Here is a 20,260-nt window from a genome sequence, read left to right on the forward strand (position 1 = left end):
CCCCCGCCCTCAGTGGACCAGGAGTTCAATGAGAGTAGGAATCTCATCTGAAAGGTTACAGCACCCCCAGTACCTGACGCAGAGTCAAAGGGCTCAGTAAACAGCTGTCGAATGAACAGATTCCAGGCCAGGGGAATCAGCGAGCGCAAAGGCTCAGGGTGACAGTTCCGAGGCATACTGAGTACTGCAGTACTGACTTGGGAGGGAAGGGGCTAAGAGAAGGAAATGGGGACCCACGAACTCCTGCTTGCCAGATTCCGGAGTTAAAGTGGTTGCTTCTGACAGGCTTGTTGGGGGCAGAGTCTGGAAAGAGGAGCTCGGAGGCCCCCTCCTCCCTGGGGCTGGACATGAGGGGAGTTGGGAGGACAGGACACCAGAGACGAACCCCAGAGCGTAGTGGCAGAGTGACCCCAGTGCTACTTGTTTTTATGAAGGCAGGCCATACGCATAACTGCAACAGTAAAACCCAAGAAAGGCAGTGCTAAAAATCTAAGTACACGGTCCAATGGTCCAAGCTCCCCTAAGGAACTCATCTCATCCATTCAAGTGAGACAACAGCAAACAGGATCCAGCCACACAGGACCGGGTTGGGTTTACTGAAGAAGTATGAGAATGGGCTGATGCTGGAAAGCTGTGCACGGTTTCAGAAGGACTCCTCTTTCTGGCAGTATGGTAGACTAATTCCTGGAAAATATTCCCTTGTGGAAAATTGGATATGCTCCATTTAAAAAATGTTTTTAAGCTTAATTGCACCCACATGCTGGAAAGAATGTGAAGACTACTTGGGCCCAAAATTAAGGAGAGCAAAAACACGGAGAGTTGAGCTCTGGAATCTGCTTCCACTTACGGCCAGCACAGAGCCAGTGAGCCTCACTACAGGTATTCACTGCCTCCAGAGGCCACGCTGAGATGAGGCTCCGTCCCTTCAATGGGGAATCCAAAATAAAACCCAAGGGTCTGCTGTAAAGGATGAGCCCAAATAAGGAAGAAAAAAAAATCCATCCCAAGGAGTTTGTAATCAGAAATGGACCTTGATTTTTGCAGCCTAAACATAGTACTGGAATGGTCCAATTAAACATCTAGCACAACATGGTCTCAAACTGTAAGACCCCTGAGAGATGCAAGCAAGTCCTCTCTGGAGGAACCCCCATCACTCCAGACGTTAAGGACCTCCAAATAACAAAGTTACAAGGAAAATGAGGTGCCCACAGCATAAAATCTCTAGACACGCAAGGACACAAGCCCCATGATCAAGGGCCACCAGAAGTAACAGCAGAATCAGACATAAAACTCCTCCATACAATGAAATGACCACACACACACAACAGAAAATAAGCATGTTTGAGATATTTCTAGAAACAGAAGAGTAGCTTGAAAATGAGAACTGTAAATATTCAAAAGATGTTTAAAACTTTCAGAATTTTTTTTAAAAAAATCACTATGTTAACTCAGCAAAGAACTTTATAACAGATTACAGCTAAAGAGAGTGTTAGTGATGTGGACATGTGATCTGAAGAAATCCAGAATACATCACAAAGAGAGAGACGTGGAAGATAAAGTCTAAAGGTTCCATAAAGTCTAATCTGTTTCTAAGGAAAAAGATTTTCTTTTAATGGAACAGAAGTAATCTTTGTTTTCTTCTTTTTTTTTTTCTTGGTATTTTGTGGTGTTTTTCTTGGGGTGAGGACACAGGGCGGAGAAGGGCACCCCTTGCAGGTGCAGGGAATGTCCGTGCTAGTCAGTCCTCCTGGGATGCTTTGTGGTGCTTTTTTTATTTCTTGGCACTGATCTTGCTGGTGGCGGCCGCCTCAGGGCAGAAGTAATCTTTGAAGTTAGAGGCCAAAAATTTCCCAAGAATTCATGAAAAGCACCAATACACAGAGTCAAGATCAACAAATGCTAATCAGGGTAAATAAAAAGACAGCCACAGCTAAATACAATGTGGTGAAATTTCAAGACCACTTAGACGACAGACTCGTAAACGCCAACAGACTGAAAAGCAACAACAGTCTCGACTGAGAGCTGACCTCCAAAAGACGACAGAAGTCAATGAAGAGAAATCTCCAAAGGAGGGGAAATAATGTTAGTATCTCCAGTCAAAGTATCCTTCAGGAACCAAAGCAAAACAGACAACACAAACATCTGTTAAAGCCATATTAACAGTGTCTCTTAAAGTTAGACTTGATGAGGTGTTACGTAATATGACTTACAAGTAGGTAATCATTAAAAGAATAGCAACACTGGGGCTGACGCTGTGGCGCAGCTGGTTAAAACCCTGGCCTAAAGCACCGGCATCCTACATGGGTGCCAGTTCAAGTCCTGGCTGCTCCTCTTCAGACCGGCTCTCTGCTACGGCCTGGGAAAGCAGTAGGAGATGGCCCAAAAGTGCTTGGGCCCCTGCACCCACACGTGGGAGAACTGGAAGAAGCTCCTGGCTCCTGGCTTCGGATTGGCTCGGCTGTAGCCACTGCGGCCATATGGGGAGTGAACCAGCAGATGGAAGACCTCTGTCTCTACCTCTCTGTAACTCTTTCAAATAAATAAAATGAAATCTTTAAAAAAAAAAAAAAAAACACTCAGTACACAGAGGGGAGAAATCTCAATCTAAAAGAAGTAAAACGAATGAAGGTAATAGGCTGGTGCTGTGGTGTACCGGGTAAAATCACCACCATCACCACCGGCATCCCATACGGGCACTGGTTCAAGTCCCAGCTGGTCCACTTCTGATCCAGCTCTCTGCTATGGCCTGGGAAAACACTGGAAGAGTCCCACACGGGAGACCCAGAAGAAGCTCCTGGCTCCTGGCTTTGGATCAGCCCAGCTCCAGCCATTTGGGGAGTGAACAAGCAGATGGAAGACCTCCCTCTCTGTCTGCCTCTCTTTAACAATGCCTTTCAAATAAACAAATCTTTAAAAAGAGCAAAGGAATGAAGGTGAAATAAAACTTTTAAGTAAGAGAATAGCAATAAATCAATAATCACATAAAATTTAAGTGACCTAAATGCTTCAGGTAACAACATTTGGAATAAAAAGAAAATCCAGCTGTATGCTATTTACAAGAATACACATATACGTATACAGACAAAATGTACTTTAAGACAAATTACTAGATATTGACTACTAGAAGAAAAAAAGCCACTTTATAATGATAAAATTCATAAATTTCAGAATATGTAAGTGTAAGGGCCAGCACTGTGGCACAGCAGGTAAAGCTGCCACCTGCAGTGGCAGCATCCCTATGGGCAGTGGTTCACGTCCCAGCTGCTCCACTTCCAATCCAGCTCCTTGCTAATGGTCTAGGAAAAACTGGAAGATGGTCCAAAGGCTTGGACCTCTGCCACCCACAGAGGAGGCCAGGATGAAATTCCTGGCATCAGCTTGGAGTGAACCAGCAGGTGGAAGACCTCCTCTCTCTATAACTCTTTCAATTAAATACATACATAAATAATAATAAAGTAAAATGGATACAATCACAAGGAGTAGTATTAATAGGCTTCAAAACAGTTCATGGAAATTGTGCTTTTTTTTTTATTTTTTTTTTTTTTACTTGGAAGTCAGCTACACAGAGAGAGGAGAGGCAGAGAGAGAGGAGAGGGTCCTTCCATCCGCTGGTTCACTCCCTAATTGACTGCAACAGCCAGAACTGCACCGGTCCGAAGCCAGGAGCCAGGAGCTTTTTCCAGCTCTCCCACGTGGGTGCAGGGGTCCAAGCACTTGGGCCATCTTCTACTGCTTTCCCAGGCCATCGCAGAGAGCTGCATTGGAAGAGGAGCAGCCAGGACACAAACTGGTGCCCATATGGGATGTTGGTGCTGCAGGCTGGGGCTTTAACCCACTATGCCACAGCGCCAGCCCCTGTGCATTCTTTTAATTCCATTTTCCATGAACTTTTGGAAGCCCTCTTGCAGATAAGTCCAGAATCATAATGGAAGGTTTTTTTTAAAAAAATTTTTATTTATTTATTTATTTGAAAGTCAGAGTTACAGAGAGAAGGAGAAGCAGAGACAGAAAGATCTTCTATCCACTGGTTCCCTCCCCAAATGGCCACAGTGGCCGGAGCTGGGCCAGGCCAAAGCCAGGAGCCCGGAGCTTCTTCCAGGTCTCCCACATGGGTGTAGGGACCCAAAAACTTGTGCCATCTTCTGCTGCTTTTCTAGGCACATTAGCAGGGAGCTGGGTGGGAAATAAAGCCATTTGAACCAGCGCCCACAGGTGATGCTGGCATCGCAGACGGCAGCTTAACCTGCTATGCCACAATGCTGGCTTCCTGATGGAAGATTTTAACAAGTGTCTAAGTAATTAGAACTCAGACAAAAAATACTCGTAAGGTTTCAAACAACACAATTAACACATTTGGTATAATGGGAATTTACAGGGTACTACACGTAACTGCAGAATACATATTTTTGAAGATACATATGGAACACTTAACAATATTAACCATATATTTGGGCTAGTCATAAAGCCTCAGCAAATTTCAAAAGAACAAATACAAAGACCACATTCTCACACTGCAATGAAGAGTTCAAAATCAGTAACAAAGAAATAACTATAACTGGGGTTGGGGCACAGGGATATATTAGAACATCAAGAAATGTATTTTTAAATAATTTGTGTGTCAATGAAGAAAACTCAGACAATACAGTTAGACAAAAAATAACATTTCACAACACAGGAGAAAAGCTGTTCTTAAAGGGAAATTTATAGCATAAGCAGCTCATGTATAAAAGAAAGCTAACAGATGAGCTAAACATCTACTTTATGCAAGAAAATGATCATTAGGGTCAACTCAAAGATAAGAAAAGGAGTGAAACAGAAAACAAATGTAATATACAAAGAGGACCAAGAAAGCTGAGGTTAATACTTTTTTTTTTTTTTTTTTTTTGACAGGCAGAGTGGACAGTGAGAGAGAGAGACAGAGAGAGAAAGGTCTTCCTTTTGCCGTTGGTTCACCCTCCAATGGCCGCCGCTGCAGCCGGCGCACCGCGCTGATCCGATGGCAGGAGCCAGGATCCAGGTGCTTTTCCTGGTCTCCCATGGGGTGCAGGGCCCAAGCACCTGGGCCATCCTCCACTGCACTCCCTGGCCATAGCAGAGAGCTGGCCTGGAAGAGGGGCAACCGGGACAGAATCCGGCGCCCCGACCGGGACTAGAACCCGGTGTGCCGGCGCCGCAAGGTAGAGGATTAGCCTATTGAGCCACGGCGCCGGCCTTGAGGTTAATACTTTGAATTGAAGTTGACAAAGTTTTTGGCATTGCTGATCAATGAGGAAGAGGTAGGAAGGGAGAGAAACAGGAAAGAGACAAAAGAACCAAAAGACGACTGGGATGAAAGGAGGACATACACAGATCATAGAGGTATTTTTAAATAGCATTATTTGGGGCCGGTGCTGTGGCCAAGCAGGTAAAGCCACTGCTTGCAGTACCGGCATTCCATCCCGGCTGCTCCACTTCCGATCCAGCTCTCTGCTATGGCCTAGGAAAGCAGCAGAAGATGGCTCAAGTCCTTAGGCCCCTGCACCACATGGGAGACCTGGAAGAAACTCCCGGCTCCTGGCTTCAGATCAGTGCTGCTCCAGCCGTTGCAACCATCTGGGGAGTCAACCAGTGGATGGAAGACCTCTCTCTCTCTGCCTCTGCCTCTACTTCTCTGAAACTCTGCCTTTCAAATAAATAAATAAATCTTTAAAAATAAACAAACATTTTGCAAAAGTTTGTCAAATGTTAAAACTGAGATTAAATATATATTCCTGGAAAAACTTAACAAGATTGACTCAAAAATATAGAAAAGTCTGAATAGGCAAACATTTAAAAAAAATTTTAACTCCCACACAATATGCACCCAAACTGCCAGATACAGATGACTAAGGAATAAGTTCCAGGGTAATGGAAAAGGGAATGCTCCAAAAACTCATTTCTTAAGGCAAAACTTGGTCACAAAGACCCAACAAGTACAGTGTGAGAACGGAAAATTATAAACTAGCTTCACCTGTAATGGTGCAATTCCAAACAAAATATTAACAAAACTAGAAATACAGAAAAATGATCATTATTCTGGAAATGCAAGGTTAATTTACCTGAGAAAATGTAATTTACCACATTAACAAGTTACAGGAGAATGCTATATGCTCATCTCAATGGCTACAGAAAACCTTGAAATAAAATTCAACATGCATGATACATGAAAGGAAAAAACTGCTCAGCAATAGGAATGGAAGGAAACTCTCACAGTCTAAGTAATAATAACACACACACACAGAGTAAAAGATGCCCCCTTTCATCCTTTATACTCAACACTGTAACAGTGGTTGTTGGCAATGCAATAAGGCAAGAAAAATACTTCACATGAAGTTTTAGAATTGGCAAAATCATTATTCACATACGATACACAGAAAATTCCAAAGAACCTCCATATGGAATATTATGTTAAATGTACATTTGTATGCCAGCGATAAATTCAGTAAGTGAAATTTTGAAATGATCTCCAGGGTGGGCGTTTGACCTAGTGGGTTAGCATCCTGTATCAGAGTGCCCGGTGTCAATGCCTGGCTCTGCTTCTGACTCCAGCTTCCTGCTAACGCAGATGCTGGGAGGCAGCAGTCTGTAACTCTACCTCTCAAGTAAATAAATAAATAAATAATAAAGAAGTTGTAGTCAGAATATGCCAATATACAAATCAATGAATAGAAAACATGAGCCCAAGTCCTGAGTGAACACTTCATCAAAGAAGAAACCCAAATGGTCAATAAACATAGAGGTGCTCAACTACGTTAAAATTATGAAAATGGAAATTAAACCATGACAAGATGCCACCACAGCACCCATCAGATGAGCAAAAAAAAAAAAAAAAAAAAGTCATCCAGCAACATCAATATCGACTGTAGGTGAGAAGTAGGTACATAAAGCACTGATAAAGGTGTAAAAATTTATATAATTGGGCCAGCATTGTGGCTTAGCAGGTTAAAGTTCTGCCTGTAGTGCCAGCATCCCATTTGGGAGCTGGTTCTGGGCACCGGTTCAAGTTCTGGCTGTTCCTCTTTCAATCCAGCTCCTTGCTGATTGCCTGGGAAAGCAGTGGAAGATGGCCCAAGTGCTTGGGCCTCTGCACCCATGTGGGGGACCCAGAAGAAGTTCCTGGCATTGGTCTGGCCCAGCTCTGGCCGTTGTGGCCATTTGGGGAGTGAACCAGCAAATGAAAGCCCTCTCTCTCTCTCTCCCCTTTTCTAACTCTGCCTTTCAAATAAATCTTTTTTTAAAATGATAGACGCTCCTCTGAGAACAATTTGGCATACCTAGGAAAGTTGAGAGAGGCAAAATCTTTGACTCAGCAATTCTATTCCAAGGATAAAAATCCTAGGGAGAAAGTCCTACAGGCACACAACAGGAGGCAGACACAAGGATGTTCACAGCTGCTGTAATAGCAAAAACTAGAGATGGGCCAGCTTTGTGACACAGTGAGTTAAGCCACCACAGTAGTACGCCCCTCTCAGAGTGCTGGTTCAAGTCCCAGCTACTCCACTTCCTATCCAGCCTGTGCAAATGGGCCTGGGAAGACAGCAGAAAATGGCCAAAGTATTTGGGCCCCTTTCACCTAAGAAAACAAGATGGAGTTCCTGGGTGTTGGCTTCAACCTGGTCCAGCCCTGGCTATTGGGGCCACTTGGGAAGTAAACCAGCCAATGAAAGATCTGTCACTTTGCCTTTCAGATAAATATTTTTTGAAAAATCAAAAACTAGAAACAACCCAAATTTCATTTACAGAGGATTTTTAAAACAGACTATTGGCCGGCGCTGTGGCTCACAAGGCTAATCCTCCGCCTTGCGGCGCCGGCACACCGGGTTCTAGTCCCAGTTGGGGCGCCGGATTCTGTCCCGGTTGCCCCTCTTCCAGTCCAGCTCTCTGCTGTGGCCCGGGAGTGCAGTGGAGGATGGCCCAAGTACTTGGGCCCTGCACCCCATGGGAGACCAGGATAAGTACCTGGCTCCTGCCATCGGAGCCATTGGAGGGTGAACCAACGGCAAAGGAAGACCTTTCTCTCTCTCTCTCTCACTGTCCACTCTGCCTGTCAAAAAAATAATAAAAAATAAAAAAAAAGACTATTGAACTCTAGGTGTACAGCATTCAACAGTGATGGAACACTATATAGTAGTGGAAACGGATGACAGCTATATCCAACAATATGGATGAATTTCTGGAAAAATAAAAATTTATGGAAAAAAATTTATGGAAAAAATAAAGCAAACTGTAGAGTAGTGAATAAAATTTTATATTCGTTAAAGTTCAAAAACTGGCAAAACAAGGGGCTGGTGTCAGCTGCCACATGCAACAACAGCATCCCATATCAGAGCACTTGTTCAGGCCTCTACTGCTCTGCTTCCAATCCACCTTCCTGCTAATGCACCTGAGAAGCAGTGGAGGACTTGGGCCCCTGCCACCCATGTGGGAGACAAGGACAGCGCTCCTGGCTCCTGGCTTCAGCCTGGCCCAGCCCTGGCTGGTGTGGCCATTTGGGGAGTGAACCAGCAGGTGGAAGATCTTCTTGCTCCCTGACACTCTGCATCTCGAGTAAGTAAATTTTTTTTCAAAAAACAGACAAAACATTTAAGAATACAAGCCAAAGTCATTAAAATATAACAGAGATTAAAAAAAAAAGATGATGGCTGCCTTTGAAAAGGAAGGAAAGGGATCCAAGAAGAACACACGGGTATCTATATAGAAATAATAAACCAGGTGATAGGCTTATTATATTTGATTTATTAGTCAACGTGTAAGTACTAAGTCCTATACTGTTTTATATACTACGTAATATTATATATTCTTCCTACTTTACACATGCCTCATAAACCCAGTATTCTTTTGTAGCTACTCAACGTCAAATAAAAACAACTGTTAAACACAGGAGTTTCAAGGAGACAACTCCGGCTGGTTTTCGGCAGACGCTGAAAAGGCATTTTGACAAAATCCAGCCAGTCTCCTTTCATTCTGTGTGACTGGCGCCCCCTAGTGCCCAGCTCCAACAGGACTGGCAGCCACAGGTGAGACGGAGGCTCCAATCAGGAGAAACTGCAGGCAAACTCCTTTAACATTTAAAGGCCATTTACCGAAACCAACAGCCAGGATCCTGCTCAACTCGCACCAGTAGTTTTCCATCCACGTGAGAAGCAAGAGCCGGGAGTGGGGCAAGAGAATCTGAAGCCAGTCTGAGTCAGAGCTCCCTTTCTCAGAGGCTGCTCCAGGAACACTTAAGCTCGCGACCCTGTCCAGACCACCCGGACAAGCAAGACTGCAAGGGACCTGTCTGAGCCAGATTTTTCAACACACACAGTGTGAAGACAGGTGTTGCCTGAGCTCTCCATTTTCGACAGCCTGGACACTCCCCTAACCCTTGCTATGAAAGTCCCAACGAACTGCTTCGGTGGGGAGGCAGAATCTTTAGGGAACTATACCTCCCAGTGACTCCCCGTCAAAAGTAAGTAAAACTTTCCTCCCAACAACTCCTGCCTGAGGCTGATTATCTGGCACACCCCAAGCAGTTGGGCCTCTTCTGTTCACTGACAGTTCTAATGAACACAAAATGGCCACGAACCAAAATTGGTATAATGGTCTTCCATCCGCTGGTTCACTCCCCAATTGTCTGCAGTGGCCAGAGCTGTGCCGATCCGAAGCCAGGAGCTTCTTCCGGGTATCTCACGTGGGTGCAGGGACCCAAGCACTTGGACCATCCTCCACTGCTTTCCAGGCCACAGCAGAGAGCTGGATCAGAAGGGGAGCAGCCAGGACTCGAACTAGCACCCATATGGGATGCCAGCACCACAGGCGGCAGATTTACCCACTATGCCACAGCACCAGCCCCTCAAATAACGGTCAGTTTGCCAATCTTATCTATAAAAATAGTTATTTGAGGACCAGCATTGTGGTGTGGCAGGTAAAGCCACCACCCGCTACGCTGACATCCCATGTGAGTGCTGGTTCTGTGTCCCAGCTGCTCCACCTCCAATCCAGCTCCCTGCTAACAGCCTAGGAAAAGCAGCGGCAGATGGCCCAAGTACTCACGCTGAAGGCCCGGATGAAGCTCCTGGCTTTGACCTGGGCCAGCCATGGCTGTTGCGACCATTTGGGAGTGAATCAGCAGATGGAAGCTATCTCTCTCTCTCTCTCTTTTTCTCTCTCTCTCTCTCCCTCCCTCCCTCCCTCCCTCCCTCTCTCTCTTTCAAATAAACTTTTTTTTGAAAAAAGTTTTTTTTAAACTTCCAGAGTTCATAAATTATATTAACTCATTGTGTTAATCAGGAATAAAGAAAATATACTAGAAAAACATTACCTGTTTATATTAATTAGTGAGCAGTAGAGATAGGGGAAAAAGCATCACATCACAATATTGACAATACCTGTAATACATTTAGGAATAAATTTAACCATAAAGCTTAAAAAAAAAAACCCCATATGCAGAAAGGGTAAAATCTTATTGCAGAATCTTAAAGTCTCAAACAAGTGGAACGCCATCTCATTTCCTCTGAACAGATTTAATATAAAACATCAACACTCCCCAAAACTTACATTTAAATTTGATGCAATTTCAATTACGGTCCCAGCGGAACTTTTATTAAAGGCAGATATGGGAGAGAAGTGAATAAAGTGATTTAAAATTTCACAGGACAGAATACATTCTAAGAAAATTCTGGAAAGGATTCAATGACGGAAAGCAGTAACGGAGACTGACCCATGACACCCAACGACATTCTGGTGAAAGACCGCACATCAGACTCACCTGGGCCACTGACCACAGGACCCCTCCACGGGACCAGCGTTTCCGAAGGGCATCTCAAACCCCACAGCTCCACCCCTAATGAGCTGGAATGCGGATCATAACCACTTAATAAGTGAATCTGAGCTCGCCGCCCGGCTTAGAGCGGACACTCCATTCCCCAGGGACTGGAGGTGGGCGCCAACGCACACAAAAATCTAGAAACACCTCAACAAAATGGAAAATGCTTGCGGATGGCGGAGATGGCGACGGATTTTTTTCTTGAGCCTCCTAGGAAACGCAAAAAAAAAAAAAAAAAAAAAAAAACTACAACTGTTTGTCTTTCAACAAACATCCTAACCGAGCCAACCTGCAGAAAATGGAGCACAGCTGGGACACTCAAGCGGCCCCAGGTGTTTGGCCTCAGGGCCTGGGAGACCCTGCCTGGCTGGCCTTTGAAAGCAAAATGCAAAACACGCAGTTTCCAAGTCCTCTACTTTGCAGAAATAAAAACACCTATTTAACCGTAGGGACATCGGGACGTTGCCTGTAGCCACTCAGAGCAAGTTGGGAAACTACAGAGGAAAAAAATTAAGCTCAGGAAAAAAATAGAAAAAGGTTCAGTTGTACCTCTGCCTTCATACGCAGCCTCTACAAAAAAAAAAAAAATTTAACTCCCTTTTTCTGCTTGGGGTGCGGGTGAGACCCCGCTGCCCTCCGAGAGCCACCTAAGAGGTGATGAGACGCCAGGAGAGGAGACCCGACAGGCGCCGACACCATGACGCCATCAGCTCCGCGTCAGGCTTGCGAGGCTCCCACAGCACATGCGCGGGGCGTGGCAGCACGTGCCTGGCACCACCCCGCTGCGCAGGCGCAGTCGTGCGCTTCCGCAAGCGTGTAGGGCGGGCGATGGGAACGGGCCTGCCAGCCGATGGCGACGGTTGGCGGTTGGGGCTGACGATTGGCTGCCCCCGAAAGCCTCTGGAGAGACTGCCAAGCGCTGGGTCCTGACCTCGTCCTTTGGGCCAGGTGAGGATTTATGGCCATCCCTGAGGCAGATGTCCTGCTGTCTCCGGGACAAGTGGGTTTCACTTCTGCCCACCGCAGCACCCTGCACCCAGCTAGGGACTGGTTGGTTTACGTGGAAAATACAAGTGGGGGCGGAAAGGCCAGACAGTACATTACAGGAGCGGGTTAGAGCTGTCCACAGCTTCCCAAAAAACCTACTGGGGCAGGAGGGGCGGGGGTAGGAAGAAGCCGGAGAATCCCTGGAAGCATGTCCTCAGAGGCCCGAGGCCCAAGAAGGGCGGAGGGGTTTGTTGGAGCCTTCTCTCACGTCTGCACGCTGTTCCAGTGCTGGGAGCTGCTCCCTCTCCCCGCAGCTTCCACGGGCAGCTACCGTGTGCCAGAGTCGCAGTATCCTAGGCGCCTGCGGTGCAGGGTGGTGATGGCCCATGTTGTGGGAGCCCTCACTTTTGTTAAGGTGCACCGACGGAATGGTTGGAAGGCTGGCCCTGGGGCTAAGTACATCACCCCATGACGTGGACCTAGAAGCCTAAGGTAGCAGGTGGGGGCCGGTGAAAGCAAAGATTGAGGGTTAGGGCACCAAGGGGGCTCTGGGTGCCTCCCCCCTCCCCCCCCCCTCCCGGGCACAGTTTCAGAATTACCAGCTTTGCGTAAGGGCTTCTGGAGAAATTTCAGGTGAACTGGCCTTGGCGTGAAAGAAACCAGAGAACCTCCACCATCATCCAGTAGGGGAGCCAGAGTGGGCAGTGACTTGTCACTGTTTTGTGAATCAGGAAATTCCTGCTGGGTCCACTAGCAGCCCTGATAGGGCCTGGCACCTCGCAGTCACTAGCTGAGAGGTGGCCCGACTGAAAAGCAGACCTGGCCACATCTTGGCTCACTTGCTGAGTGGGCTGTGCCTCGCCAGGTCCAGCTCACTTTGGAGAGGATGGCACCAGCAGTGCCGATGGCCGTTGGCAGTGAGGCCTCAAACATGGCAGTGGAAAAGGCAGGTACTCTTGGAGCACTGCCTTCCACGGCCAAGATGGCCGTTCATCTACTCTGAGAACCAAGAGCAGCCTGGCTATTCCAAAGGGAGCTTCAGAGGTTTCATATCCAACAAAGGCCAGAACTCTCCAGAGGAATTTTGAGAATGTTTTTGGAAACTTTGGCAACCGTCAGTGGGTCACTCACAACCTGGCTCAGCTGCAGAATCACTTTCCAAAAAGTGCAAGCAGCCATTGGAGGCCCAGTTCACATAGGCCAGGCCTTGAGTTGTGTGTAGATGAGAGAGGTTTGGAACTATCAGACTTGAGGCTTATTGGTCTTTACGGTTGGGAACTCTTGGCGAACCCTGTGTAGACCATGGGTCTGAGGATCACACAGGCATGAGAACTAGGCCCAAGGAGAAGATTAAGGCAGAAAGCATCATCACTAGGACAGAGAAGATGGAACCAGTGAAGTTTTTCTGTGTGTTGTTAATCCATGCCTGCCTTTTTTTTTTTTTTTTTTTTTGGACAGGCAGAGTGGACAGTGAGAGAGAGAAAGGTCCTCCTTTTGCCGTTGGTTCACCCTCCAATGGCCGCCACGGCTGGCGCGCTGCGGCCGGCGCACCGCGCTGATCCGATGGCAGGAGCCAGGTACTTATCCTGGTCTCCCATGGGGTGCAGGGCCCAAGTACTTGGGTCATCCTCCACTGCACTCCCTGGCCACAGCAGAGAGCTGGCCTGGAAGAGGGGCTACCGGGATAGAATCCGGTGCCCCGACCGGACTAGAACCCGGTGTGCCGGCGCCGCAAGGCAGAGGATTAGCCTAGTGAGCCGCAGCGCCTGCCCCATGCCTGCTTTTTAGAAACAGAAATGTGATGCTCTTGTCCTGAACTGGTAATAAACACAGCATTCGTCTTAATACAGAGGTCTTTAATCCTCAATCCCTAGCACACACAGGGGGTTGAGGGTTCTCAAGTAGGCATTCTTTTGAAGATTTTTGCCACCTCTTCCACCCAATTAAAAGGTCTCTAGCCCAAGATTCAGAAGCATGTAGCCCTGACCAAGAGAAACATAAACAGCCACTGAAGATGGTTCACTTCATTTAGTTCAGTGAGATTCAAGGATCCACCATTTTCCATCATCCGGATTGTATAGAAAAAATATTTCATTGGCTGGCACCACGGCTCACTAGGCTAATCCTCTGTCTTGTGGCGCCGGCACACCAGGTTCTAGTCCCGGTCGGGGCACCGGTTCTGTCCCGGTTGCTCCTCTTCCAGGCCAGCTCTCTGCTGTGGCCCGGGAGTGCAGTGGAGGATGGCCCAAGTCATTGGGCCCTGCACCCACATGGGAGACCAGGAGGAAGCACCTGGCTCCTGGCTTTGGATCGGCGCAGCGCGCTGGCCATGGCAACCATTTGGGGGGTGAACCAACGGAATAACTCTGTATAACTCTGTATAACTCTCTCACTGTATAACTCTATCCAAAAAATTTTTTTTCATATTGGAAAGTGGCAGGGGGGAATGAGTACACTGTTGGTAGGGGTTGAAATTAAAGGTCTTTTCTGGAATCCATTCTAACAGTGCATCGTAGAACTCTGAAAACTAACTTGAAAGACACAGTTCTGCTGGTTCAATTCCCAAATGCCCACAACAGTCAGGACTGGGCTAGTAGCTGGGAACTCAATCAGGTTTCCCAGTTGAGTGGCAGGGACCCAACTGCTTAAGCCATCACCCTCTGTCTCCAAAAGTGTGCATCAGTAGGAAGCTGGAATCTGACATGGAGCCAGGATTTGAACCCAGGCACTTGGCAGGCATAACAAGTGGCTTCTTAACTGCTGTACCAAATCCCTGTTCTGTATCTTATATTTTTAATGCACCCACTGACATTTACGTTTTAGCAGTTTGTACTATATAAAGAGCCAAGACAGTAAACACACACATTCATCACAGCATTTTTCAAGTTAGAAATGCAAATGTTGTTAAAATAAATAATACATCCAATCAATTAAATGCTCTGTTGAGAATAAAGTAGACCCATACAAGCTATTCAGAAACAGGTTCCAAGACAGGTTGAGAAACAAGCAGAAACAGGAGAGTGGATGTGTGTATGCATGCAGGATGGATACTCTCCCCAGGGAGAATCTGGGGGTCAGGTGAGCAGACAGAGCCTTGCTCTTCATGGTCCAGCCTTTCCTATCTGAGTTACCATGTGCATACGTCACATAAAGAACACACCTTAAAGCCCCCATCTCTTTCACTCTTTGAAAGCCAGGCTTGCTGCTCCTTCTTTCTCATACCTTCGCCCCAAGGACCATCCCACCACAGATAACCAGACCCTCTGCCTCCTCCCAATCGTCATCAAACAGTTCCAAGCAGGTTAGCTGTCCACAGGGGATACCCAGGAAGGTAGGGGGGAACCCTGCACTTTATCTTGCCATTGAGAACAGCAGACTCTCTGACAAATGGGCTGTGCATCCAGCCAGCTGTGGTTGGATTGATGCAGCAAGGCACATCCAGCAGTTGAAGCTGAAAACATTGAGGAAATTCAGTCTTTCCGTTTCTGTGAGTGTTAAGGAGGGTGAAGATAAAACAACGAAGATGGTGGAGAGAAGGAAAACCTTCAACATGGTTTAAAGCCACAGTAGGAGAAAGAAGGAAGAGGAGGAAGGAGCTAGATTTTACTGAGAAACAAACAGACTGCATTCATTCGGGAGCTCAGTAGAAGTTTACAGTGCTGCGTTTTGATTACATGTGTATGAATTTTAAAAGTGAGTATTACCCTCTGATAAAAAGGCAAAATCAACTTCCTTTTAGATTAGAACAGTAAGTATGGGGACAAAAATGGACCACATACTGCCCGGGATGAGCACTGCCAGATGGGACAAGAATCACCAGGTTACAACAAACACCGAGACTTGGAGAATCATCCAGAGGAAGAGACCAGGGTCTGTCTCAGTGGTGTTACCCAAAACAGCCCTCTCTCAGGGTTGTGGTTTGGGAAAGTCCAGACAGCACCAGTCTCAAGTGCTCTGGCCCCATGGCACAAGTGGGGAATGGGCTCCAACTGCAGTGGGCCAGCATCCTGCACCTCTGCTTCCCAGGCTTCTGCAGACTGCAGAGGGTGGCAGGGTGGCCTCAGCTGGCCCGAGATAGTAGACGCTGGAAAGTCCCCCAAGGAGGTTTGCATCACAGACCAATGGCCTAAAGTCATAGTTCTTGTGCCGTCATAAAACCCAAAGTAGAACTGGGAAGAGCTGGGGAAAATGGAACCAGATTTCTGTAGCCAGTGAAGTGAAAACTCATCAAGTCTCGCCTTTGTCTGTGACCCTGAGAAGTTGCTTGAGACACACAGCTTCTGGGGCTGTGGCTGGACATGGAAGGCCCGATGTGCTTCCTGCGGAGCTGCCTCTGGAGTCCCTGTGGCTGGAAGATCCCGGCCCCCTCCTCCTGGCTGCTCCAGAGGTCAGACTGTGAAGGAGCTCAGTGGGGCCCAGCAGAGCAAAGTAGGAAAAGCAGCAGCAGCTCTCCAGGTCAACCAGCAGCACCTGAGGCCTCTGCCAGCTCAGCACCAGGGCTGTTTGACACACAAGCCCCTTCCCTGAGGAATCCTTTGGAGTTCATTCAGTGGGCTACTCAGGTCAGACATTTGACCGGAGTTGGATGTGTCTATTCCTCAATCTGGGCTCAAGTTAACTGAGGCAGGAAACCACTGTCCAAGGTTTAACCAAGGAAACCATGCTTTCAGACACCTTGGGTGGTGGATGGAGAGGTTGAGCAAGGAGGATCTTTCTTCCCCAAGCTGTTGGGACAGTGCCACAGCCAAGACAACGCTCATCTGCCTGGGCTGACTTCAACCCTTGTTTCCCTGAGACAGGGGAGCTGCAAGAGGGAGAGCCCCTCCAGCACTGAACCTGCTCTGACCACAGCCCCACTGTGGGTCTCCTGCTTCTGAGCCACTAAGGGGAACACCGCTCTGGGGGGTTCTCTGCCTCCCCCATCTCTTAGATGACTACAGCGTCCTCTAGGAAGAACCTGGGGGCTCATGCCCTCCGAGTCTCACCAACCTCAAGTTGGCACTGGCCTCACCACCATCTTGAGGTGCCAGGAGCTTACACAGCTCTGGCTTGGCAACCTGGTGTGGCAAAAGTGGCAAGAATCTCTGTTCTTTGCCCAAGAGTCACACCAAAAATGTATGGTTTCACAGCAGCCACAGCATCTTGTTTCTTTTAAAAAATAAATATTTATAAACTTAGGGAGGAAGATTCAAAGAATCAAGAGTAACTTTCCCTCCAAAAGCACAAATGTCCCATATGAGTCAAACAAGGTAAGTCCACCAATACATGAATGCAACCCCCACCCCCAGGAAGCTGCTGTGTTGAGGGGCAGGTAAGTAGGGGAGCTGGTGCCTGGCTCCCAGCCCTTTAGTCCCCCTTGGTGATGAGGTCTTCGATGTAGGCATCCAGCTCGTCATCTGTGTTGATATCTATGTCCTGGAATAGAGAGGGGCAAAGTTCAGCGGGGGGCTGGAGGACAGCTGAGGGGGCTCCCTCTCTACCCTTCTCAAAGTTCCTGAGGCTGAGCCACTTCCACCCTTCCTGCCCCCCTCCTGCCCCACCCCCACCCCCACCCGTCAGGCTCCTGTCCGGCTCCTGTCCTGTCTTGATCACATTCCTCCCGCCCCTCCCCACCCCGCCCCATCAAAGCACACAGACAGCACACCCAGACTTCTGCTCTGCCCTGCCTCCACCCCAAGTTCCCAGGTGCCTTTCATGAGCTTCCTTCACATACTATCGATGTGCCCACTCCTTTCCCTGCTGTCACTATCCAAGGTCCAGGCCACCACTATCAACCCAGACAATGGAGGACCTCGTCACAGGAGTCCTTGCTTCAAGCCTCCCACCACCAAGACTAAGGACCACGCCAGGCTCCTTCAGTGGCTTTCCACAGCTCCCAGGCAGGGCCCACCTTGTAGAGGGCCTGCCACTACTAAGCTCCCCACTAAGGCCTTGAGTCCTACTGCTCCTCCCTCTGCCTGGAGCACTCATGACCTTCTACACTACGGCTTTCCTGTCAGTCTCCGCCAAAATGTCAGCTCAGCAGTGCCCCCTGAGCATTCTAGTCAAGGGGCTTCCCCAGTTTGTTTACTTCCTAGCACTCCCGCAATCAGTGATTGTCTCCCTCAGCAGCAGGGCAGAACCTTTTCTAGCCTATCTGCCTCCCCGACAAATCCCAAGGACATGAAGGATCAACACCCTAAAGGGCACACCCCACTTTCAGGCTACCCAATCCCAACTGCGCATCAGTCATCTGGAAAAGCAAGAACTTCTTTGTTTTATGGCTTGGAGGGTTCTCAAACCAGGTTGTACATCGGAATGTCTAAACAAAGGACAGAGTCAGGTTCAGTGGGTCTGGCTGGGATGAGACCCAGACAGCCACACCACCTCAAGCCCTCCTGGTCAGGACACTGTGCAGTCAGGGTTGCACCCACACATTCCTGTGAATGGAGAGCGTGGTGAGAAGGGAGGAGGAGGTCCCCAGGCCCCCCACCCTCAGAGACCAGGTGGTCCAGCTGCAATGAGAGGGCTGCCTGGCTCACCTCCTGCACCTTTTGCAGGAGTGCCACGATGTTGGTCCTCAGCTTCTGCAGCTTCTCCTCTGTCTCCCGGAGCTTCTTCTCAGAGGTGCGCAGGCTCTCCTCGGAGGCCTTGGCCCGCGAATCAGCACGGCTCTGATAGGAATGACACAGGTTCTGAAGCCCCACTTCATACTGCTTGAAGTACTCTTTCTGTCAGGAGGGAAGTTGAAACGTGAGTATCTGGTTTACAGGGCTCCCCGGGGAGGCACAAGGTGTCTCCAGTGGGCTCCACACAGATGCCTGGTTTGAAGAACATTTCAGAGAGTGCACGTGGTCTCTCTAGGTCGAGTTGAGAGACCTCAATGCCTACCTCTTGGGGCTGCTAAGAGGCTAAAACAAGATCACACAGGAAAAAGTACTCTACCAAGTGCTACAGCAAGCCATGAGTAATACGAAGGGTGATTCTTACCATTCCAGGTGGCCCAAAAGGACAACAAAATCACTCCCAGCTCAGTCAGGGTGTTTTACCCTCACAACAGCCCTTGCAATAATCCATTTCCAAGTTATACCAAATAACATCAGGACTAAATTCTCTTCTGCAAATATATATCAAACACCTACTAACAGCAGATCTGGGTAGTAGATATTTTTGCAGTATCAGCTTTTTACTATCTTCTCTGAGTGCCTGCAACCTCCAACAGTAGCATAGTAACGTTAACTAGCAGTGTAGAAAAGTAGGGAAACACTTGTTCCAAATGAAATATTATATGGGATCTCAGTGTATAAAACAAATTTAAATAGCATCTCTTTCACTTTTTCAAATTTATAACATGAATTATTTATATACTACCAATGATTATGGATTATGGATGAGGCCACTGAGCAGATCCTAGCTGGCCACTGCCACCTTATCAACTCTAGCAATTAACTTCTGTAAAGATGCAAGCTGCCTGGTACTGACAGACTTCTGGTTCCTGTTTTTAAAAACTTACTGGCAAGTATGTGTCATTCACCTTATAATCTAAAATATTATCATAAACTAAGATGACAGGAGAAACTTCACATTCTGCCCAAAATTATTACTTCAATACAATATTCCAACAGGCTCCAAAGAATTAAAGTTTCATATGCAATGTCTTGAGAGGGCAATTGTGGTTTCTCCTAGTTTTTTGAGAACTTTTTATTTTGAGCTAACCATAATTTCAATTGTTACTTTCTTAAAAAAATATAATCTGCAGAGTTTTATAAGGCTTGAAGGTCTGGCAGGATGGGGAAGGACAGCCTTTTAGACTGGAAAGGACTTAATAATAAACAGACTCCACTGTGTTCCTGATACCAAAAGAAAGTCTGAGTGGTTCAGACATTACAACTAGGAGGACAAAGCTGATCTGCTGGGTTCTACCTCCTTTCAGAAAAATCAGCTCTCTCCACTATTTTTAGACTCAAAATGCTCCTGCTGACTTTGAGTCCACTGTAGAGATCCCGCTGTACCCAGGCTTTGCCCTGAGTTTGGCAGCAACTTTGAGCCAAAAGCAACAAATATGACTGACAAGATGCCAGGCAGACCCAGCCAGCCATTGGTTCCTCCTGGGATTTGCAGAGTGGCTGTAACCTAAACAAGGGCAAAAGTTGAAACATGGAGCTTTCTGTGAAGACACTGTGATGACTTGGGCCACCTTCCAGCTTTCTCATCAAGTACCATACCCTCTCACCTCACAGCAGGAGCAGGGCAGCCTTGGGTGAGGAAGACATTTACCTCTCTGAGTCTTTTTCTCTTTGCCTCCAGCTTCATTTCACTTTTTAGAAAGTAGAATGGAGATAAAACCCCATATTTTTCTGTCTGGCAAACTTTACCAAGCACACAGCTGCCATATCAGGGCCTGCCATCTTGAATATACTAACTTTATACGGTTTCCATTCCAGTCCTCTTTAGACGCTGTCGCCTAGA

The 20,260-nt window shown here is 47.4% G+C and overlaps 1 protein-coding gene and 1 long non-coding RNA gene across 4 annotated transcripts in view; both read right to left on the bottom strand.

The window, feature by feature from the left end:
* Positions 1-12,356, bottom strand: part of LOC127484703 (uncharacterized) — a 30,864-nt gene extending 18,508 nt beyond the window's left edge. The window contains exon 1 of one of the 2 annotated variants that reach the window (XR_016227337.1): positions 10,769-12,356. This is a non-coding gene — a long non-coding RNA (uncharacterized LOC127484703). The remainder of the gene's footprint in view (positions 1-10,768) is intronic. The other variant, XR_016227338.1, reaches the window with a different exon arrangement.
* A 4,601-nt stretch (positions 12,357-16,957) lies between these two features.
* The window catches only part of MORC2 (MORC family CW-type zinc finger 2), a 41,750-nt gene continuing 38,447 nt past the window's right edge, over positions 16,958-20,260 (bottom strand). Inside the window, exons 25-26 of one of the 2 annotated variants that reach the window (XM_051826524.3) lie at positions 18,343-18,522; positions 16,958-17,227 (exon numbers count right to left, since the gene is read on the bottom strand). In XM_051826524.3, coding sequence (XP_051682484.3) covers positions 17,159-17,227; positions 18,343-18,522 — 249 coding nt within the window. In that variant the 3' untranslated portion in view covers positions 16,958-17,158. Of the gene's footprint in view, positions 17,228-18,333; positions 18,523-20,260 lie in introns of both variants that reach the window. The other variant, XM_051826523.3, reaches the window with a different exon arrangement.

The sequence above is a fragment of the Oryctolagus cuniculus genome, chromosome 21 (assembly GCF_051225735.1).
Source record: "Oryctolagus cuniculus isolate XC-2025 breed Fujian yellow rabbit chromosome 21, ASM5122573v1, whole genome shotgun sequence".
In the NCBI taxonomy this organism is placed as follows: Eukaryota; Metazoa; Chordata; class Mammalia; order Lagomorpha; family Leporidae; genus Oryctolagus; species Oryctolagus cuniculus.